Consider the following 22,087-nt stretch of genomic DNA (forward strand, 5'->3'; position numbering starts at 1 on the left):
AGGAACACATACCCACATCTTAGAGCATTGTTTCCATGGGTCCCTCCCCAGCTAAACCAGCAATAGTGGAATAGCTATTTCATAGGGTTAGGGTTAGTATTTGCTCCTTAATTTTTTTTTAACCTTTAGGCAGGTCAAATTTCTTAGAACAAATTCTTATTTTCAATGAGAGGACAAAAAGGTCCCCTCGAATGGTGACGGGGAAAGGGGACAAAAAAACTAAAATATAAAAGAGACGGATGGTACACTACATACATCACAGAGGTAAGGGAAATAATTAAAACACGCATCAAACAAACAACCAAATACATTTACATACATGAAGCAGAACAGTCAAATTACAGTTAAAGGCTTCGTGACAGTGGCAGGTGTGTAATATATAGAGAGAAGGGGAATCAACATGTGCAACAGTCAGCTAGGGACTGTTGCAGTTTCTGCTTAAAAGAACAAGCCAACATTTTGGGAAATTAGATTACCGTCTTCTCCAGAGAGAGAGACAAGAAGATAGATACCAGTTTCCTCTCTGTGCGTTCAGTAGAAAGCTATCTGGCTGCACGTTAGCCTAGCTTAGCACAATGAAAATTTGATTCTAATGAGTCAGCTGATATTGATATTTAGTGTTTTCAATCAATTGTAGCACTGTACTTTACACGTGTATACAAAGATCTAGATACATGTTCCTGTCGCTGGCGATCACGCAGTTCCCTGCCCGGGGACATAATACATTTCTCATAACGGTGTCTTTTAAAAGAGGTGAATTATCCCTTTAACCTCTGTAGTAACTGTTCCACCTGATTTGAAGGACCTGTCTAGAGACCTTCATGACCTGCCTAGAGACCTCCATGACCTGTCTAGAGACCTTCATGACCTGCCTAGAGACCTCCATGACCTGCCTAGAGACCTTCATGACCTCCATGACCTGCCTAGAGACCTTCATGACCTGCCTAGAGACCTCCATGACCTCCATGACCTGCCTAGAGACCTCCATGACCTGCCTAGAGACCTCCATGACCTGCCTAGAGACCTCCATGACCTGCCTAGAGACCTCCATGACCTCCATGACCTGCCTAGAGACCTTCATGACCTGCGTAGAGACCTTCATGACCTGCCTAGAGACCTTCATGACCTGCCTAGAGACCTCCATGACCTGCCTAGAGACCTCCATGACCTGCCTAGAGACCTCCATGACCTGCCTAGAGACCTTCATGACCTCCATGACCTGCCTAGAGACCTTCATGACCTGCGTAGAGACCTTCATGACCTGCCTAGAGACCTTCATGACCTGCCTAGAGACCTTCATGACCTCCATGACCTGCCTAGAGACCTTCATGACCTGCCTAGAGACCTCCATGACCTGCCTAGAGACCTTCATGACCTCCATGACCTGCCTAGAGACCTCCATGACCTGCCTAGAGACCTTCATGACCTGCCTAGAGACCTCCATGACCTGCCTAGAGACCTCCATGACCTGCCTAGAGACCTCCATGACCTGCCTAGAGACCTCCATGACCTCCATGACCTGCCTAGAGACCTCCATGAAAACCTCTCTTGTTTCCGGCTGTCTCAAAATATAATATCTAAAGATATTATGATTACCAACAGCTGTAGTCACTAGGGATGGGTACCTTTCACATTTGAACCGATACCGGTACCGGTACCGGTACCGGTACCTGTGAATCGATACCGGTACCCAACGGTACCTTTTTTCGGTACTTTAGTCTCAAGAAATTTAATTTACCTACCTCAGTCGTAAAAAAAAAATCCAAACTTCAAATAACTACAATTTCGACAGTTTTCGGCTTGTCATTGCTCCGACTGCTTTGTTGTTGAATCAAGTAAAATCCTAGGTAAGCATATATTGTGCGTGTGAACGTTGACATAAAAAAAAATGAATAAAAAATATCTTTTTTTAATATTTTTTCGGTTTCTCACTTGATTCGATACTCGGTAGTACCGACGTGTTTCGGTTCGGTACCTCAAAAGTACCGAATTCGGTACCCATCCCTAGTAGTCACGTAGTCACGTGTGTGTGTGTGTTTGGCGTGTCCTGCGATTGCTCGGTTCTTGTGTCATTCTGCTGGTATTAAAGCCGGGTAGTGAAACCGCCTGCTAACTGGTAGGTAGGTACTGGTAGTAGGAGACTCTGTGTTTCCTCATGCCGTCTTCACAGCGCTGGTCAAACAGCTACAATGCAAACATTGGCTCCCAGGAGCAGTGACCTCTATGTTACCTATGAGTCATCCACCCAGGAGTCGCTTCACAAGGGAAATGAAACTAACTCACTGAAGCGAGTGGCTTCAGAATCTCACCAGCCAGACTCTTGTAGCGCTGGTTTAAGTTTTTTAACGTAATTTGCATCTTGGCAGGTATTGTGTGTCTGGTCACCTCTCTGCTATAAAACTACCTGTACAGCTAAGAAAGTGACTTTTCATTCCGTTAACAGGTGAATTGACTGTGTAATTCAGGTGTTGCTTAACTATCCTCAAACCCGTCCTCTCTGTCTGCGTTTTTAGACACACAGGTGACAGGTGCTTGTGACATTCTGGTTTAAAGCACCATCTGGAAACCCTCCTCTCTGTCTGCGTTAGACACACAGGTGCTTGTGGCTTTCTGGTTTAAACATTATCTGACTGAATCATTTACCTGCTCATTCAGATCAGTCGCTTTTTTCCACGTCTTGAAGTTGAGTTCATTGCTTGTTTATTTAAAGTCCACTTGTTCTTGTTTTTGGTTATACATGTAATGGTACGAGAGCTCTTGTTCTATATGCACGTCTTTGTATCAGGGTTTCCGTTAGAAAAAATTGTTGCCGGTCTCCGTGACCTGCAAGATTTCAATCTACCGGACAAATGAGATTAATTCCGGTCATAGTTTATTGAGCTTTAAAACAATTGATAGGGTGGCTATATAAAGAATGTCATGTAGATTTATAATATTATTACTTAAAACTAGACTACTTTTGCGTATACAGTCATTAATATATTCCAAATAAAATAAGTCCCTCGATACTCCGTGCTGCTGCTGACTTGAAATAAAATAGACCGTGTATGTGGGCAGTCGGTCCGACACTAAACAGCAGTCTGTTATAATCACATTTTTATGAGCTAACAAATTCCGTTATATTGGACATTTGTATTAATTATATCAAGCGAAGAACTGAGAAATTTGGCAGAGAGACGGCAACATTATCGTGGGTTTGCGTGATGTATATCTCCACCTCCCAACGACTTGGTGCTGGTCATAATGTCCGGTGAAAACAACTCCCTCCAAGCACAACTTGACCACCCGAACCGTACCAAAACAGGCCAAAATTAAATAGCCCATGCGACGAACGATTCATTACATTCGTTTCATCGTTGCTCCACCAAGCAGCCGGTCCAACAATATCAGCGCGAGCCGGCCGCAGTTAGTTTGCAAGAAGCATCCAGCTGCAGACCCGCAGAGCAGCTTTCCAGGTCTGGGGACCGCACTGTGCCAGCAAAGCTGGTGGGTTCTGTGGGTCTGCAGCTGCATGCCTTCCGCAAATCCAGCAGCAAGCTCTCACTGACACAGCGTCGTCATTACCAGACCGGCTGCTTGGCGATGCAACGACAACAAACGCAATGATTGTTTCGTTCATCGCATAGGCCACCCAACTCCAGCCCATCCAAATACAATTCAAATAATCAAACTGTGCCCAGAGGGAACTATTTTCACCGGACACTATGACCGGAGAGATTAAATTTGTCGGACTTCAACAGATTTTGCCAGTCAAATACCGGTAATTACCGGCTAACGGAAGCGCTGCTTTGTATGTCTATTGTTTTGTGTCATTTCATTGTTTACCATTTGTTATAGTTTGTATTTTTTTGTCTGGATGTTGTTGACTTGTTTTTGAGGCCCCCATGGAAAAGCCTGACATAGGTCTACAGAGAGAGAGAGAGAGGTTTGATCTGCATAGAGGGGTTTGATCTGCATAGAGAGGTTTGATCTGCATAGAGGGGTTTGATCTAGGGCTGGGAAATTAATTGAGTTAGACTGTGTGCTTGACTTGTCTGGGTCAGTCCTAAGTTAGTTAGACTGTGTGCTTGTCTGGGTCAGTCCTAAGTTAGTTAGACTGTTTCCTTCTTTGGGTCCTAAGTTAGTTTGACTGTGTGCTTGACTTGTCTGGGTCAGTCCTAAGTTAGACTGTGTGCTTGTTTGGGTTAGTCCTAAGTTAGACTGGTTCTTTGTCTGGGTCAGTCCTAAGTTAGACTGTGTGCTTGTTTGGGTTAGTCCTAAGTTAGACTGGTTCTTTGTTTGGGTCAGTCCTAAATTAGACTGGTTCTTTGTGTGGGTCAGTCCTAAGTTAGTTAGACTGTTTCCTTGTTTGGGTCAGTCCTAAGTTAAGTTAAAACTAAGTTAACAAGTCTGTGTGCTTGTTGACCAAATTCCAATACAGTTTTGGAGCTGTGTGTGTTGACAGACGCCGCTAAATAGCCAATCTAAGTGATCAAACACAATAACAATTATAATGTTGCTTGTTCAAGGTCATCTTCACTGGACACACTCTCGCTCTCCCCCTCTTTCTCTTGAGCGTTACCCGCCTGGCCTGCACTGATTCACTGAAAAACTCAGCTAAAAGGACTTGAGGTCTGATAGAGCAGAGACCTGTGAATCCACTATATATATATATTATATAGTTAATTATATTATATATTATATTATATATATATATATAAGTGGATATACTATATATCCACTTTTTCTCCTCCTATTTTTCTTGTATTTTCCTCCCATCCCAATTTAGTCGTTATGCCAATTCCCCCCTCCCCTTCCTGGTCGTTGCACGCATTTGCCCCCTACTTGCCGGTCTAGGGAGCCCTGAAGTCTATCACATGCTTCCTCCGATACATAGGAGACAGCCAGCAGCTTCTTTTCACCTGGCAGCGAGGACTCTCATTGGGTGAGTGTAACGCGTGGGAGGGCACACTACCTCACCCAGATCCCTTCCTCACTGTGCAGGCGCCCTGACCGACCTGTAGGAGTCGCTGTTTACAACGACCAGATTACCACCCACCGGCTTCCCTCCCGCTGACACTGCCAATTGTGTCAGTATGACGACCGGCTGGAGGCACCGCTGACAGCTGGATTCGATACCAGTGTCTCTGCGGTGGTAGACAGACGCTTAGTCCGCTGCGCTACCCGGCCGCCCCTGAATCCACTATATCTATAATGTTATCTCTATCTTAGCTTGATGGATGGGAGCACAGACAAACACAGACACAAGAGCAGCAACATTATAATGTTACTAATGGTTAGAAACCAGGGTTCGAAATTAACGGGGGCTTGGGGCAAAATGCCCTCGAAAATTGACCAAATGCCCTCGACAATCAGTTAAGGGGGGCAAGAAAAGCCCCAGACAGTTTACTAATTATATATATAATTATATATATGCTCTACAGTGCGAGCATTTCCCTCGTATTTGCCCCTAATAATATGTGTGTGTGCGAACCGGAAAAATCATTTACTTGCAGTGTGCGAGACGAGTGAAGATTACAAAACAGCTCCGCTGTTAATAGTTCAGAAACTGGACTGAAATTCAGTTTTTGGGTGGAATGCAAGGAGGGAGGGAGGCGGGGCCCGCTGCGTGTTACAGGGTGCTTGAGAGGTGCACCGTGCGAACGCAGACAGACAGAGCTCTGCTCTGCTTTCATCAAGCATGCATAGTGTAACATAATTTACACTGCTATCTTAACGTTAGCAAGCTAAGCATCTGCATAGCGCGACCTGTGTAACGTTAAGTAACTTGTGTTCGGCGGGGAAAGACCGTTCCATTTGTAATACAACTCCAAAGAATAACATCCAAATCCGATCCCGATGCGCATTTCCTTCATTCCACAGCGCTGAGCGCGCAACGTATTTCATTGATCGATCTGGCCAGAGCCTATACTCACAAACGTTGCGTGTGTGGGGTTTTTCATGTATCAATTTGAAACAAGCCTCTTGACTGTTGGAATTAGGGATGTTAAAAATAAAATAGCTAATAATATTATTCAATATTAGACATTCATTGATCCAGAGGCAACCGGCTATTCGTCTGCTATTTGTAGATATATCAAGACAACAACACAACTTGCCCTCAGGGACAATACTATTTAATCTATTTAGATAGAGTATGTATGTATTATTTACAGATAATTGAAGGTACCTCAAAACATGAAACCAAGCCATGATGTCACACATCGTGTGTGTGTGTGTGTGTTACTTGAACAATTGTCACTGTGCTCCTAAATTTCTGTGTGCTCCTAAATTTGTATTTAGATTTTATTTATTAACATTTTATTTAGGAGCACATGTGCTCCTTGGGAAAAAGGTTAGCGTAGAGCCCTATATATGGAGACATTAACATGTTATCAAACATAGGGACGAATACTGTAAAAAAAAGTGTCAACAATGTTTTATAATCTTTGTTAATTTTCATTATACAAATGTTGTGCCCCCGAAATACAAAAAAAGCCCCCGAAAATCAATTAAGGGGGGCAAAAAAAGCCCTTGAAATCTTTTTTTAATTTCTAACCCTGTTAGAAACCCATATACATCATAAATTATTAACAACGGTTCCCTGTTGGTATTGTTGTTGCTAGCTTTCTGAATCCTGTTAACACCAACGTAAGGCTTCGTAAGCCCATCTAACCCATACAGCCCTTATAACACATGTTGGCTATGTTTATACATATCAAATCAATCCCTTACGGTAGTAGATTCAGCCTATTCAGCTGTCTCTCAGCTCTGACAGCAGGTCATTAGCATTACTCTACTGTCTCTACTAGGGCTGTCAACGAATATTCTATATTCAAATGATTATGAATCTGAATGTTTGGACATTGCTTGTGGCGTCCCCCAGGGGCCAGTGTTGGGTCCAAAATTGTTCATCTTGTACATAAACGATATATGTAAAGTAGGGATGTTCGATATTTATTTTGTTTAAATAAATGACATAGCCTACTAGTTATGTCTCCTGTTGTATTGGTTTGCCCTCTTGTGGACATAATGCATTGTGATGCACCGATGTGAAAATTGTGGCCGATAACCGATATTAACACTTTGATCGCCGGGGTTAAATTAATAATTTACCATCCCTCACCAGCCCTATTTAACATGGAGAAGTTCCCCTTCTTTGCAGGGCTATAACTTTTTAAATTGTATTGCTAAATTGACATTACTATGGCCCATTCAACGTCCTATATCTATTGTTCAGGGTGTAGCAACGTTATACTTTTTCATTCACATATTCATACTAAAATACGGTCTAAAGTATAAGTATGTTTTTATCGTTTTCTGCAGCTTTCTCCTGAACTTGATTTATAGCCCTAAATGCATTATATTGATGATCAAATACAGTTTGGTAGGAATCTGTGCGAGAAAAAAAATTTCAACTGGATGTGTTTCTAGGAGTTACTACGTATGATCTGATGTTGACCGGATGGGGGGGGGGTCGTTTATAATTCCGTGGGCAACGTTATATCATTCATCTAGTGTGGGTGATATGATCATTAGAGCAGTTGGTATCGAAGACATTAAAAAATAACGGTGAAACTCACCGTAGCTTCCTTGCGCCGTTGGGAGATGAGCGTGGAACAGAAATGTTTCTATTATGGGATGTCGAAATATCCGATCCATTTCCAGGTTGTATAATAGTATATAAGTCCAAATCATGTTGTTTATCGAGTTATTGGTAACCGATCGACATCCATTGTGTCAAGATGGAGTCCTGCTAATGATAGCGAGTGCCCGGACGAAATATGGGTGAGCACCACTTCATCCGCATCACTTCCTGTTTGGGCGAGCGGCCGATCGGCCACCAGATGGCGCTCTTGAACCGTTGGAGAATTGAGAGGGGCTCACCAGTACATATAATGTCTCCGGGGGAGAAATATGATTTCGATCACAGATTTTTGAAATATTGATATCAAAGACGCTGTCCAGCGTCTTCGGCAGAATAAGCATTGCGGGGAAAGACGCTGAACAGTGTCTTCGGCGATTAAAGTGTTCTCTCTATAGAAAACACTTTTCTTTAATCAAATAAAGAGCTATTTTCCAAAACGCATTTTTTTTTTTTTTTATTATTATTTTTTACTTTTGTAACTTATTTTCAGAAATGACTGATATTTTGAAACTATTTAAGACCAAAACAAGTTTTTTTATTCGGCCGCCGGCCGATATATCGTGCATCACTAATAGATATTAGAACGGTTCGAACCTATGTGTTTTTTTAGAAGGAATATTCAAATGTCATTTTTGGCCAATTTTGACAGCCCCGGTCTCTACTGTCTCTCAGTAAAGGTCATTAATGTTACTCTACTGTCTCTCAGCTCTAACAGCAAGTTATTAATGTTACTCTAGGCCTAAAAAAAATAATGGTTTGTTTCCGGTTGCCGACCGACCCTGCCGATTTAGGTGCGACCCAATATATTTTATGAGTTTAAAAAAAAAAAAATCCAAATTTTCATAGAAATCTTAGTCAAACCTTTAGTATTATGGATATTAAACATGCTGGCAGAGTACATGCATCCATGTTGTTGTGAACATTTTAATTAAATAAAATAAATTCCCTACCTACCCATGGCCTTAACTGACAACCAACAGGAAACAAACAATATTTTTTGTTATGCCTTTGTCTCTACTGTCTCTCAGCTTGACAGCAGGTAATTAACGTTACTCTACTGTCTTTACTGTCTCTCAGCTTGACAGCAGGTCATTAATGTTACTCTACTGTCTCTACTGTCTCACAGCTTGACAGCAGGTCATTAACTCCCCTGACTAAAAGTATAATGGAGCTCTATGGAGAAACCATGACACTCCCCTGACTAAAAGCATAATGGAGCTCTATGGAGAAACCATGACACTCCCCTGACTAAAAGTATAATGGAGCTCTATGGAGAAACCATGACACTCCCCTGACTAAAAGTATAATGGAGCTCTATGGAGAAACCATGACACTCCCCTGGCCAAAAGTATAATGGAGCTCTATGGAGAAACCATGACACTCCCCTGACTAAAAGTTGTTTTAAACAAAACCACTGGATATGTCACTTTGCCAAATCCGAGTGAGTCTTTCACCTTTTACATCTAGTGTTGGCATGGATTGATTGTTTAAATCGCTGGCATGGCTAATAAATGCAAATAATAAATGCCACACACACACTGGTCTCTAGGGGAGGAGGAGGAGGGTTTATCCAGGGTTTATTTTCAGACGCCACTCTCTCTCCCAGGAGTGAGATTAGGTCCTGATCTGGCTAAGAAGGCTTTGGCTCTGCCTCCTCTCAGACAGCGAGAGAGGGAGGAGACGGAACAAGGCAGTGAGGATGAGAGTCACACACACAGACAGACTTTGTGTGAATGAACGTGTGACTCTTGACTGAGTTGTCTGCCAGCTATGTTTTAGCAGCTCAAGGTCTCCAGGCTGCGAGCTGTGTGTGTCGGGAGGAAGCTAGCTCGACAGAGGAACATGGTGTGTGTTGGGAGGAAGCTAGCTAGGCAGAGGGACATGCAAGGAACATGGTGTGTGTCGGGATGAAGCTAGCTGGACAGAGGAACATGCGAGGAACATGGTGTGTGTTGGGAGGAAGCTAGCTGGGCAGAGGAACATGCAAGACGCCGGGTGTTCATCGGATGTTCTTGTGATAGAGGTTGCCGACAGTGATGATGTCACGGTAAGGAAGGATACTCTGTGTAGCCTGTAGGGATGCGTGTGAATAATCCATTATCCGTTTCAGCTGAACTCAAGTGATTTTTGAGGGTGCTCAATTTATTATTATAAAAATAAAAATAAACGTATCACCAGAAATGCTTGTTTGTGCCACTGAAACAGAAATCTCGCTATGAAATCCAGCGAGGTACGAGTTGTTGAGAGGAAGACAACACTGGTCAGCTGTGGAGCATGGATAGTACCGTGAAAACGTCACGTTGAAAGATGGCTAAAAGATAAAAACAGTAGTTTGTGCATTTCCAAATTGTGCCAACAACATGTCTCCCACTTTGCGTAGCGTTCATAGACTATTGATACAGACATGCTGTTCCATGAGCAGAGAGACCTACTGCAGACAGAGTGGAGGTAAAATTATTAATTACAAATGGTAACTGACTGTTTTGACTGACGATATGCTTTAAGCATCAGTTATATTGCTGTTCATTGAGCAAGACATAATAAAATCAGTAGTGTGTGAGACTGCGCAATATCTCTTTATTGCTGCTGCCATGCGCTTTAAGATGCCTTCTAAAAATGTGTTTCCCTAAACAAATACTTGAATACTACTCGAGTACTGGATCTGACGAGATCTGACGAAGATCCAGCAATTGCATGTTTTATTTCCCGCTTAAAACGTTGTCAGAAACATCTTTTCGGTTCAACTTGAGGTAGAAAAAGGTAAAGTAGGGGTGTCTGAGTAACGTAAAAGGTAAAAGCACTCCTACCACTCTCCCACCACTCTCCTACCACTCTCCTACCCTACCACTCTCCTGCCACTCTCCTGCCACTCTCCTGCCACTCTCCTGCCACTCTCCTACCGCTAGTTAGCTTAGCCTTTTACTAGTAACATTGCTCGCATCGATTATATTGAATGTCATTGATCTACTGGTCGACCACGGCCGACTGGTTGGGCACCACTGGTCTAATAGAAATAAATGCATTCGAACAAGAAAGTATAGTATACAGCAATGGCTAACGCTAAGCTAAGGCTAACGCTAGTTAGCTTAGCATGTTCAGCAGCTAACATTATCCCATCGCTCGTGGCAATTATATTACATGTCATTGATCTACTGGTCGACCACGGCCGACTGGTTGGGCACCACTGGTCTAATAGAAATAAATGCATTCAAACAAGAAACCAATGTATAGACATAGCATGGCAAACAAAAATTGCCAGGCCTAATGCGAGCCAGAAGTGCTGTGCTTTGTAACGTGGCTTCATGTTTTCATCCACTGAGCTGTGAGGCTCCACATGCTTGTTTGGTTGAGGTCTGAACTCTCAAATTGCCCATAAATATCGTTTTTGTGGGTATTGTCCAGTTGTTGCTGTGTGGTTTTATCTGCCCAAAATTCAAGCAAGCATGAAAAGCATTACAGTAACGACGTTGTGTGTGTCACGCCCCCCGCTCCCGCTGGCCCGCACTCGAAACCACCTATTCCAAGCGTCCCAGGTTCAGCGGGGGGTATTCCGAATCAGCGCCGCTTCGCTCCCAAAAGGGGTGTGTCCGTCTGAGTGAGAACACTCCCCCCCCGTCCCCGGGGGCGCTGATTCGACCCCGATTGGTGAGTGAGAAAGGCCCCTTAGTTACCAAAGACTGCCTTTCTGTCATCTTCTACAAGTTACCAAAGGCTGCCTTTCTGTCATCTTCTACAAGTTACCAAAGACGTTTCTTAATAACTGGAGAAACGTGCAGTGGCTCCTCCCTCTCAACACGAGCTGAAACTACTGTTTGGGGTTGAGGGGAGGGGTGGAGTGCACCGCTGTGAAGGAAGAGTGCGCTGCATTTGCAACACAAGACACAATGAGAGTAACATGGCATGCTGCAAAATGATAGTTTTAACACGATTATCTTGCTTTCATGATTGTGAAAAGAAACTAGGGGTGGGACGATACATCGATCCAGATCGATACATCGATGTAATTATCAACAATCGAATCGGATCGATGCGATGTAATAAGATCGATTCATATCGATACTCTTATTTTGAAAATCCTGTGGCGAGTCTCATATCCGCCCAAGAACAACAGCAGTAGCTCCGTGTGTGTAGATGTTACAGCATAGCATTCTCCCTTTCTGTGTGTGTGTGTGCGCGCGCGTCTTTGGAAAGACCAGATGAGGTCAGAGGAGTTTGATGTTTAAATGTTATTTAAACATAAACAATATAATACATAATAAATGTAGGCCTATACATGATCATGCAACATCAACAAATTGTTGTAGGAACGGTTTGGGAGAGGGAGGTTGTGAGTTTTGAGTTCCAAAAAATGTAGCTTAAAGTTTAAAGCTCAATATATAAAAACGTGGCACTTTACAGTGAACAGGAGGTCTATTTGTATTAAAAACAATAGATTGATTTTCCTTTAAATGTCTGGAAGAGCTCAAAAATACAAATGTCAAATGATATTTTCATTACCTTTTTTTTGTTGATCTAAATGTTACTGATTGTGTTAAATGGGCATATGATATCATCTCATATCGATCACAGGCACCTGAATCTAATCGTATCGTATTGTATCGTGAGAGACTTTGTGATATCGGCAAATATCGTATCGTTGTCCAAAGAATCGATATCGTATCGTATCATGATGAAACTGGTGATTCCCACCCCTAAAAGAAACTCAATTAATCACCCATCCCTACTCTCTTTGATTTGGTATGGTTCATCATGCTAGCTCTGTATGTGATTTCACATTGTTTATGCTAGGTTTAAATGTGATTTCATGTGGTTTATGCTAGGTTTAAATGTGATTTCATGTGGTTTATGCTAGGTCTAATGTGATTTCATGTGGTTTATACTAGGTCTAATGTGATTTCATGTGGTTTATGCTAGGTCTAATGTGATTTCATGTGGTTTATGCTAGGTCTAATGTGATTTCATGTGGTTTATGCTAGGTCTAATGTGATTTCATGTGGTTTATACTAGGTCTAATGTGATTTCATGTGGTTTATGCTAGGTCTAATGTGATTTCATGTGGTTTATGCTAGGTCTAATGTGATTTCATGTGGTTTATGCTAGGTCTAATGTAGGGATGTCCCGATCCGATCACGTGATCGGGATCGGGGCCGATCACGTGATTTTCCGAAGATCGGGATTGGCAAAAAATAAATAAATAAAATCAACTATTTTTTTAATTTTTTTTTTAATTTTTTTTTTTCAACAAACATGACCATGTTCACGTCTTAAACTCATACTGAGGCCTTAGTTTTAAATTGCATATCATCATTCATTTATTTATTGTCACACAGAGCAGAAGAATTTTGCCAAAACAAACCAATAGTATCCAGCTGCAGAACGGCAGACCAGCCAAACTCTCAGACCCAAATAAAAAAAAGTTATTTATTCTTTTAATCCCAATTTCTCACATTACATTCACCCTGAATGTTGACGTTATCCAGGTGAAAAGTTAACTTCATTCAAGCGAGGCATTGCAATCATTGACATAAATCATTTGATGTATAATTAAATCAAAGGAAATGCGTTTGGGTCACGTGAACACTTAAGGTAACCTACTTGCGTTCAGCGTTTCTCTGATTGGCCACGACGCCCACGTGACCGCGCGCTAGCCCGCCCCCTTATCGCCGCCTGCCGCTCCTGTGTGTTGCAGCGCGGCACGAGCAGCAGAGGTCCCTCGCGGAAATGAAATGCGGAAATGTAATGTTATGTTCGAATCGAATCGCTAGAATACACAACATATTTATCAAAACAACTACCAGATTCACTCATAACGTTATTTCGCGTGACAACACAGCCCAGCTGTCAGAAACTGTACATTGTAACGTTATATAACGCAACGTTATATAGCGTTATTTCGCGTTTTTATTCATACCGTTATTTCGCGTGACAACACAGCACAGCTGTCAGAAACTGCCCATTGAGGGGGTTTGAATCACTGTACATCAGTGGAGGCTGCTGACTGATTAACTAGAAACTGTACATACAGAGTTAAGTGTACTGTACTGTACAATACAGAGTTAAGTGTGTACTGTACATACAGAGTGTAGTGTACAATACAGAGTTAACTCTGTATGTACAGTACACACTTAATGCTGTATGTACAGTACACTGTATGTACAGTACACACTTAACTCTGTATTGTACAGTACAGTACACTTAACTCTGTATGTACAGTACTCACTTAACTCTGTATGTACAGTACACACTTAACTCTGTATTGTACAGTACAGTACACTTAACTCTGTATGTACAGTACACACTTAACTATGTATGTACAGTACACTTAACTATATGTATTGTACAGTACACTCTGTATGTACAGTACACTTAACTCTGTATGTACAGTACACTCTTACTGATTAACTAGAAACTGTACATTGTAACACAACGCTATATAATGTTATTTCGCATTTTTATTCATAACGTTATTTCGCGTGACAACACTGTACATCAGTGGAGGCTGCTGACCAAATTTTTAGGTGAAGCACAAATTATTATATTATATATTAAATTATATTTTTTAAACATCCCCAACGCTGCAACACCCCCATTCTTCCCAGGTGTCAGGCTCCTCATTCGCTTCCATTCATTTTGGGGACCATGTTTAAATATCGGAGATGAACGTTATTTCGATTGATATGAATAGCTAGTTACGTTTATATAGAGAGATGATAAATTAATTAAACGTTAAAAAAAAATAAAAAATTGAAGGGATTGGAACTTGTCACCGACTGACCATAGGCTCTACAGCAAGCTGACGAACGAGTTGAGCTATCTGTCGATATTAAAACTGAGTGACGAATGTATAATTTACACTTGTGCCAATTGCCTACTTATTATTAAGCTAGGTATTGCGCGAGCGTTGCTTGATTAACCTGCATGGTTATTATGTAGGGGGGATTACGAATGCATAATGCCGCGGCAACCTATTAATATTACCAATGCGACCTACAGTATGTGACACATTAAAGATGGCGGCTTGCGTTCTGAACGAGAGTATTCGCGAAAGAGAGCGCTCTGCCGCGGGGGCGTGCTAGGCGTGGTCACGTAGGCGTTGTGGCCAATCAGAGAAACGCGGAACGAAACGCTGAACGCAAGTAGGTTACCTTAAGTGTTCACGCGTTTGGGTCTGCGAGTGTGGCTGGTCTGCCGTTCTGCAGCTGGATACTATTGGTTTGTTTTGGCAAAATTCTTCTGCTTTGTGTGACAATAAATAAATGAATGATGATATGCAATTTAAAACTAAAACTAAGGCCTCAGTATGAGTTTAAGACGTGAACATGGTCATGTTTGTTGAATAAAAAAATTAAGTCAAAATTTAAAATATATATATATATATTTATTTTTTGATCGGATCGGGAAAAATCGGTATCGGTACATACTCAAAATCACATGATCGGGATCGGATCGGGAGCAAAAAAACGTGATCGGGACATCCCTAGTCTAATGTGATTTCATGTTGGTTCTTCCAGGATTCCCGGGGCCAGATGGTGTCGGAGCGGTTGGGCCTGGGTAACAACCTGGACCTCTCGGACACCATGGTCCAACAGAAACTGGACGAGATCAAAGAACAGATCCGCAGAGAGATCAGGAAGGAGCTCAAGATCAAAGAAGGAGCAGAGAACTTGCGTAAAGTAAGAAATATTAATATTATTATTCTTTAACTCATTCACCGCCAGCGGTGTAAGCCATCCTTGTACTCAATGGGCCACCGCTTTAAGAGATAGGGATTTTGTTTGCAGGGCTATATCTATATTCTATATTATAGCTATGGAGACAATACTATGGCTCATTTGACATTAACTATCCATCGTTCAACATGTGAAAAAGAATAAATGTTTTCATGTATACGTTCGCGTGTTATACCGTGGTGAATATTGTATGGTTTCAGAGTGATCCTGGCTAATTCCTGAAAACGGCGCTATGGAGCAATATGTGAATTTTACTAAAAGCGTTGACGTTGCTTGCCTGGACACGCTACTATTTCCAATTCAAAGGTATATAATAGGTATTATGTTTCATCATGAATGCATGATAGGGGGGGGTAGTTTTTTGATGCTTTGATCGTCAGCAACAGCATACGTTTTGGAGTATGTTACATATGATTGTTGCGATCGATGTGAAATCATGGTTGGATCAAAGTAGGATTGATGTCATATAGTCCTTAACTTTACTAGGAGGTATCCCAAAAAGAATATTCCAATTGTCTGATCGCGATTTCCAGTATTGGTGTCCATCGTGTCCCCGACATAATCCGGCACAACACATGCATCGAGGGTCCATGGACGCGTTTCAATGTGATTGTGGAACCGCTAGACTTGCCTGTACCAAAATTCTGCGCCCGGAGGAAATTAGATGTAACATCCAGTGTGTAAAAAGGTTTCAAATGGTGGGCGATACTGCACTCCTATTGATTTCCTATGGTAACACAGAGGTCCGTGACATTGCATAGAATAAGAAAATAGAATAAAACATTTTATAAAATGAAAACCCGACTATACTCTGGTATGGCGCTCAACCGCTGGCGAGATAACTCGACTATCATCGGGCCTGGCGCTGAATGAGTTAATAATCAGGGATGTACTGATAATGGTATGGGATATGGGTCCAATACCAGGCTACAATAGGGTATCGTTAGACATCCCCAATATGAAAATACCAAGAATTGTATAACATGCTAGAAATCAGTCACATGAAACGTCACATGATCTGCTGCATTTTGGACACATAGAAGCATGTAACACATAGAAGCATGTTAGATCTCTAATGTAACACATAGAAGCATGTTAGATCTCTAATGTAACACATAGAAGCATGTTGGATCTATAATGTAACACATAGAAGCATGTTAGTTCTCTCTAATGTAACACATAGAAGCATGTTAGATCTATAATGTAACACATAGAAGCATGTTAGAAATTGTTTGTTCAATGACCCCAAACTGATGGTCTAAGTCTATACGGCTCAGTAAAAGCGAAGTATCGGATCGGTACTTGGTATCGGCAGTAGGTTTAGGACTCTGTATCGGCAGTGAAAATGTGGTATCGCTATTAATTATTATACCATGGTCTGGATGAATATTATTTTCTGATTGGCCGGCAGGTGTGTGTGTTAGTAACCCATAATGACCTTTTATCTCCAGATCTAACATCCTGCTGTGTGCGTAAAAAAGAAACATAGATTTTTTTTATTATTATCTTTTCCCCCCTTCTTTTTCCGTTTTTTCTCCCATCCCAATGTTAGTCGTTATGCCAATTCCCAATCCCCTTCCTGGTCGTTGCACACTCTACCCCCTACCGTCGGTCTGGGAGGGCGGAGACTATCGCATGCTTCCTCCGACACATGTGTAGCCAGCCCACCGCTTCTTTTCACCTGGCAGCGCGGACTCTCACTGGGAGAGTGTAACGTGTGGAAGGGCACACTACCTCTCCCAGATCATTCCCTTGCTGTGCAGGTGCCCGACCGAACTGTAGAATAAAATAGACTTTTAATTGTCATTGCACAGTATACAACGAAATTTCAGGGGAGCTCCCACAGACCGTAGTACATATATACATATATACATACATGAACACATAACACATATGACACTGTACATAACAGAATATTTTAAATAATAAAGTGCATAATGGGTGGTAATCAGAGATTATCAAGTGCAGTGGTAAGTGCATGGTGCACGTGAGGGGACAGTCAATGATCATTTAACAGTCTGACTGCTTGGGGAAAAAAGCTGTTCTTGAATCTTGTACTCTTGGCATGTATGGACCGGTATCTCCTCCCTGAGGGAAGGAGCTGGAAGATGTGCTGGGTGAGACTGGTCCTTGATGATACATTTGGAGCGGTGGAGGCAGCGGGAGGTGAAGACGGAGGTGATGTTTGGTAGAGGAGTCCCGACGATCCTGCCTGCCGCCTTCACCACCCTCTGTAGAGCCTCTTGCTCTGCCTTTGTGCAGCTGGAGAACCACACAGACCGTAGGTCAGCACACTCTCAACCGCACAATGGTAAAAGTTGACAAGGAGATTTCGTGGCAGGCCAGCCTGCTTCAGCTTCCTTAGATAGTATAGGCGTTGCTGGGCTTTCCCGATCACTGAGGCGGTGTTGGTGCTCCAGGACAGGGTCTCGCTCACACTGAGACCCAGGAACTTGAACTCAGTGACCCTCTCCACTACCTCGTTGTTGATGAGCAGAGGGGAGTGGTCAGGCCTTGATCTTCTAAAATCCACTATGATCTCTCTTGTTTTCTTTATATTGAGCGCCAGGTTGTTATTTATTTACAACGACCAGGACCCACCCACGCCGGCTTCCCACCCGCTAACACTGCCAATTGTGTTAGTAGGGACGGTCGGCCAAGCCGGAGGCCCCACAGCCGGATTCGATCCCACTGGCTCTGTGGTGGTAAACAGACGCTTAGTCCGCTGCGCTACCCGGCCGCCGAAACTTTGATCTCTGATGTTCTGCAGAAACCGAGCCGCAAAAGTCATGTCTGTCACAGGGGCTGTGGTTGTGCAGAAGGGGTGTCTGGTTGTGCAGAAGGGGTGTCTGGTTGTGCAGAAGGGGTGTCTGGTTGTGCAGAAGGGGTGTTTGTACAGAAGGGGTGTCTGGTTGTGCAGAAGGGGTGTCTGGTTGTGCAGAAGGGGTGTTGTGCAGAAGGGGTGTCTGGTTGTGCAGAAGGGGTGTCTGGTTGTGCAGAAGGGGTGTCTGGTTGTGCAGAAGGGGTGTTGTGCAGAAGGGGTGTCTGGTTGTGCAGAAGGGGTGTCTGGTTGTGCAGAAGGGGTGTCTGGTTGTGCAGAAGGGGTGTTGTGCAGAAGGGGTGTCTGGTTGTGCAGAAGGGGTGTTGTGCAGAAGGGGTGTTGTGCAGAAGGGGTGTCTGGTTGTGCAGAAGGGGTGTCTGGTTGTGCAGAAGGGGTGTCTGGTTGTGCAGAAGGGGTGTTGTGCAGAAGGGGTGTCTGGTTGTGCAGAAGGGGTGTCTGGTTGTGCAGAAGGGGTGTCTGGTTGTGCAGAAGGGGTGTCTGGTTGTGCAGAAGGGGTGTCTGGTTGTGCAGAAGGGGTGTTGTGCAGAAGGGGTGTCTGGTTGTGCAGAAGGGGTGTTGTGCAGAAGGGGTGTGGTTGTGCACACCATGAACTAGGGCTGGGCGATATGGCCAAAAACGTTATCGCGATAAAATTATAAAATAATTTTCATATAACTCGATATCGATAATTATCGTCGATATAATGTCTGTCAAGTTTAATTAACTTATTATGCCCGGCGCCGATGGACGGGCTATTAATATACTTGTTTTGCTGCTGCGAATGTCTCGAGAGTCGAGGTGATGTCGTCATCAGTCCGCGCACGTTAGCAGTTAGCCAAAGCAAGCGGAGTATCTCATGACAATGTACTAAATATGACCCTAAAATACTCTGTTCCGCCCCAATACATTGCAACGACGTCCACCGTATACCCCACACTACTATAACAGTTACCCTCAGAATTCAAAACACACACCAACTCGGCAGGTAAACTGTAAAATAGCGCCGTGCAAGCTAATTAGCCTAGCCAGCCTCGTTTCCGAGCGGTGTATTCCATGACGATGTACTAAATATGACCATAAAATACTCTGTTCCGCCCCAATACATTGCAACGACGTCTACCGTATACCCCACACTACTATAACAGTTACCCTCAGAATTCAAAACACACACCAACTCGGCAGGTAAACTGTAAAATAGCGCCGTGCAAGCTAATTAGCCTAGCCAGCCTTGTTTACTGAGTCCTACCTCCGGGTCTACTTCCGGGTCTCCTTCCGCTGTCGGCCATCTCCTTCACTGATTGGTTGTTAGTGCGTGTGCTCATATCCAAGCTTGGAAAATCGATATATCGAAACTTTGCGACCACGTTTCATGTTTATTTCGAGGAAATAATTTATCGCGATAGTTATCGTTATCGTTTTATCGCCCAGCCCTACCATGAACTGCCTTGCATTATGAGTATTTTTTAACAATATATATTTAATAAGGGCGGCTAAGTGGCGCAGTGGGCAAGGCGCTCGCCACTAACGCAGGAGATGCTGGGTTCGAGCCCAGCTCTCGGCGTTGCTACCGGCTTGGCTGGTCGTTCATACTAATACAACTGGCAGTATTAGGGGGTGGGAAAGCCGGTGGGTGGGGATCGGACGTTGTGGACAGCGACTCCTACAGGTCGGTTGGTGCGCCTGTACACTAGCAGAATCAGGAAGCAACGGGGGCAGCGTGAGCCTCCCACGCGTTACTCCTCGCCGCTGAGAGATCGCGCTGTGCAGGTGAAAAGATGCGACGGCCGCCTCCTCGAGTACCGGAGGAGGGGACACGTGATGTAAGGCTTGGTCCACATTGCAGCCGGCCAGTGGGAGGCATGGTCTAGCAACGTTCGAGACAGGGGAGGGTAGAATTGGACAATACGAAATTGGGATGGGAGAAAAAGTAGATAAAAAAAAATACATATATATATTTAATAGTAGAGTATTAAGAAAAGTATTTGCTCAAAGTGCTGCTGCTTTGAACTCTTCCAGGTCACAACGGACAAGAAGAGCTTGGCGTACGTCGACAACATGCTGAAGAAGAGCAACAAGAAGGTGGAGGAGCTGCACCAGGAGCTGCAGGAACTCAACGCACACATCGTCGTGAAGGACCCCGAGGAACTACTAGGTACCAGTCTGTTAACATTAACCTGAGAACTACTAGGTACCAGTGTGTTAACATTAACCAGAGAACTACTAGGTAACAGTCTGTTAACATTAACCTGAGGACTACTAGGTAACAGTGTGTTAACATTAACCAGAGAACTACTAGGTAACAGTCTGTTAACATTAACCAGAGAACTACTAGGTAACAGTGTGTTAACATTAACCTGGTGAACTACTAGGTACCAGTCTGTTAACATTAACCTGAGAACTACTAGGTAACAGTGTGTTAACATTAACCAGAGAACTACTAGGTAACAGTGTGTTAACATTAACCCCGAGGAACTACTAGGTACCAGTGTGTTAACATTAACCAGAGAACTACTAGGTAACGATACAGTCTGTTAACATTAACCCAGAGGAACTACTAGGTAACGATACAGTCTGTTAACATTAACCTGGTGAACTACTAGGTAACAGTGTGTTAACATTAACCTGAGAACTACTAGGTACCAGTGTGTTAACATTAACCAGAGAACTACTAGGTAACAGTGTGTTAACATTAACCAGAGAACTACTAGGTAACAGTGTGTTAACATTAACCTGAGAACTACTAGGTAACAGTGTGTTAACATTAACCAGAGAACTACTAGGTAACAGTGTGTTAACATTAACCTGAGAACTACTAGGTAACATTAACATTAACCTGAGGAACTACTAGGTACCAGTCTGTTAACATTAACCTGAGAACTACTAGGTAACCGTGTGTTAACATTAACCAGAGAACTACTAGGTAACATTAACATTAACCTGAGGAACTACTAGGTAACAGTCTGTTAACATTAACCTGAGAACTACTAGGTAACAGTGTGTTAACATTAACCTGAGAACTACTAGGTAACAGTCTGTTAACATTAACCTGAGAACTACTAGGTAACAGTGTGTTAACATTAACCTGAGAACTACTAGGTAACAGTGTGTTAACATTAACCAGAGAACTACTAGGTAACAGTCTGTTAACATTAACCCCGAGGAACTACTAGGTACCAGTGTGTTAACATTAACCAGAGAACTACTAGGTAACAGTGTGTTAACATTAACCAGAGAACTACTAGGTAACATTAACATTAACCTGAGAACTACTAGGTAACAGTCTGTTAACATTAACCTGAGGACTACTAGGTAACAGTGTGTTAACTTTAACCAGAGAACTACTAGGTAACATTAACATTAACCTGAGGAACTACTAGGTAACAGTGTGTTAACATTAACCAGAGAACTACTAGGTAACATTAACATTAACCTGAGGAACTACTAGGTAACATTAACATTAACCTGAGGAACTACTAGGTACCAGTCTGTTAACATTAACCTGAGAACTACTAGGTAACAGTGTGTTAACATTAACCAGAGAACTACTAGGTAACATTAACATTAACCTGAGGAACTACTAGGTAACAGTCTGTTAACATTAACCTGAGAACTACTAGGTAACAGTCTGTTAACATTAACCTGAGGAACTACTAGGTAACAGTCTGTTAACATTAACCCCGAGGAACTACTAGGTACCAGTCTGTTAACATTAACCTGAGAACTACTAGGTAACAGTGTGTTAACATTAACCTGAGGACTACTAGGTAACATTAACATTAACCTGAGGAACTACTAGGTAACAGTCTGTTAACATTAACCTGAGGACTACTAGGTAACATTAACATTAACCTGAGGAACTACTAGGTAACAGTCTGTTAACATTAACCTGAGGAACTACTAGGTACCAGT

General features: G+C 42.8%; 1 protein-coding gene across 4 annotated transcripts in view; it reads left to right on the forward strand.

Annotated features, from left to right (window-relative positions):
* Nucleotides 1-22,087, forward strand: part of pkn2a (protein kinase N2a) — a 132,408-nt gene that overhangs the window by 12,699 nt on the left and 97,622 nt on the right. For all 4 annotated transcript variants that reach the window (XR_014619632.1, XR_014619633.1, XR_014619634.1 and 1 more), the window contains exons 2-3: nt 15,139-15,300; nt 20,195-20,330. Coding sequence is in view for 1 of the 4 variants with exons in the window: in XM_084313643.1 (XP_084169769.1) it covers nt 15,139-15,300; nt 20,195-20,330 (298 nt within the window). In the remaining 3 variants the exon portion in view is untranslated. The remainder of the gene's footprint in view (nt 1-15,138; nt 15,301-20,194; nt 20,331-22,087) is intronic.

This window comes from Notolepis coatsorum (assembly GCF_963971535.1).
Source record: "Notolepis coatsorum genome assembly, chromosome: 4".
Lineage (NCBI taxonomy): Eukaryota > Metazoa > Chordata > Actinopteri > Aulopiformes > Paralepididae > Notolepis > Notolepis coatsorum.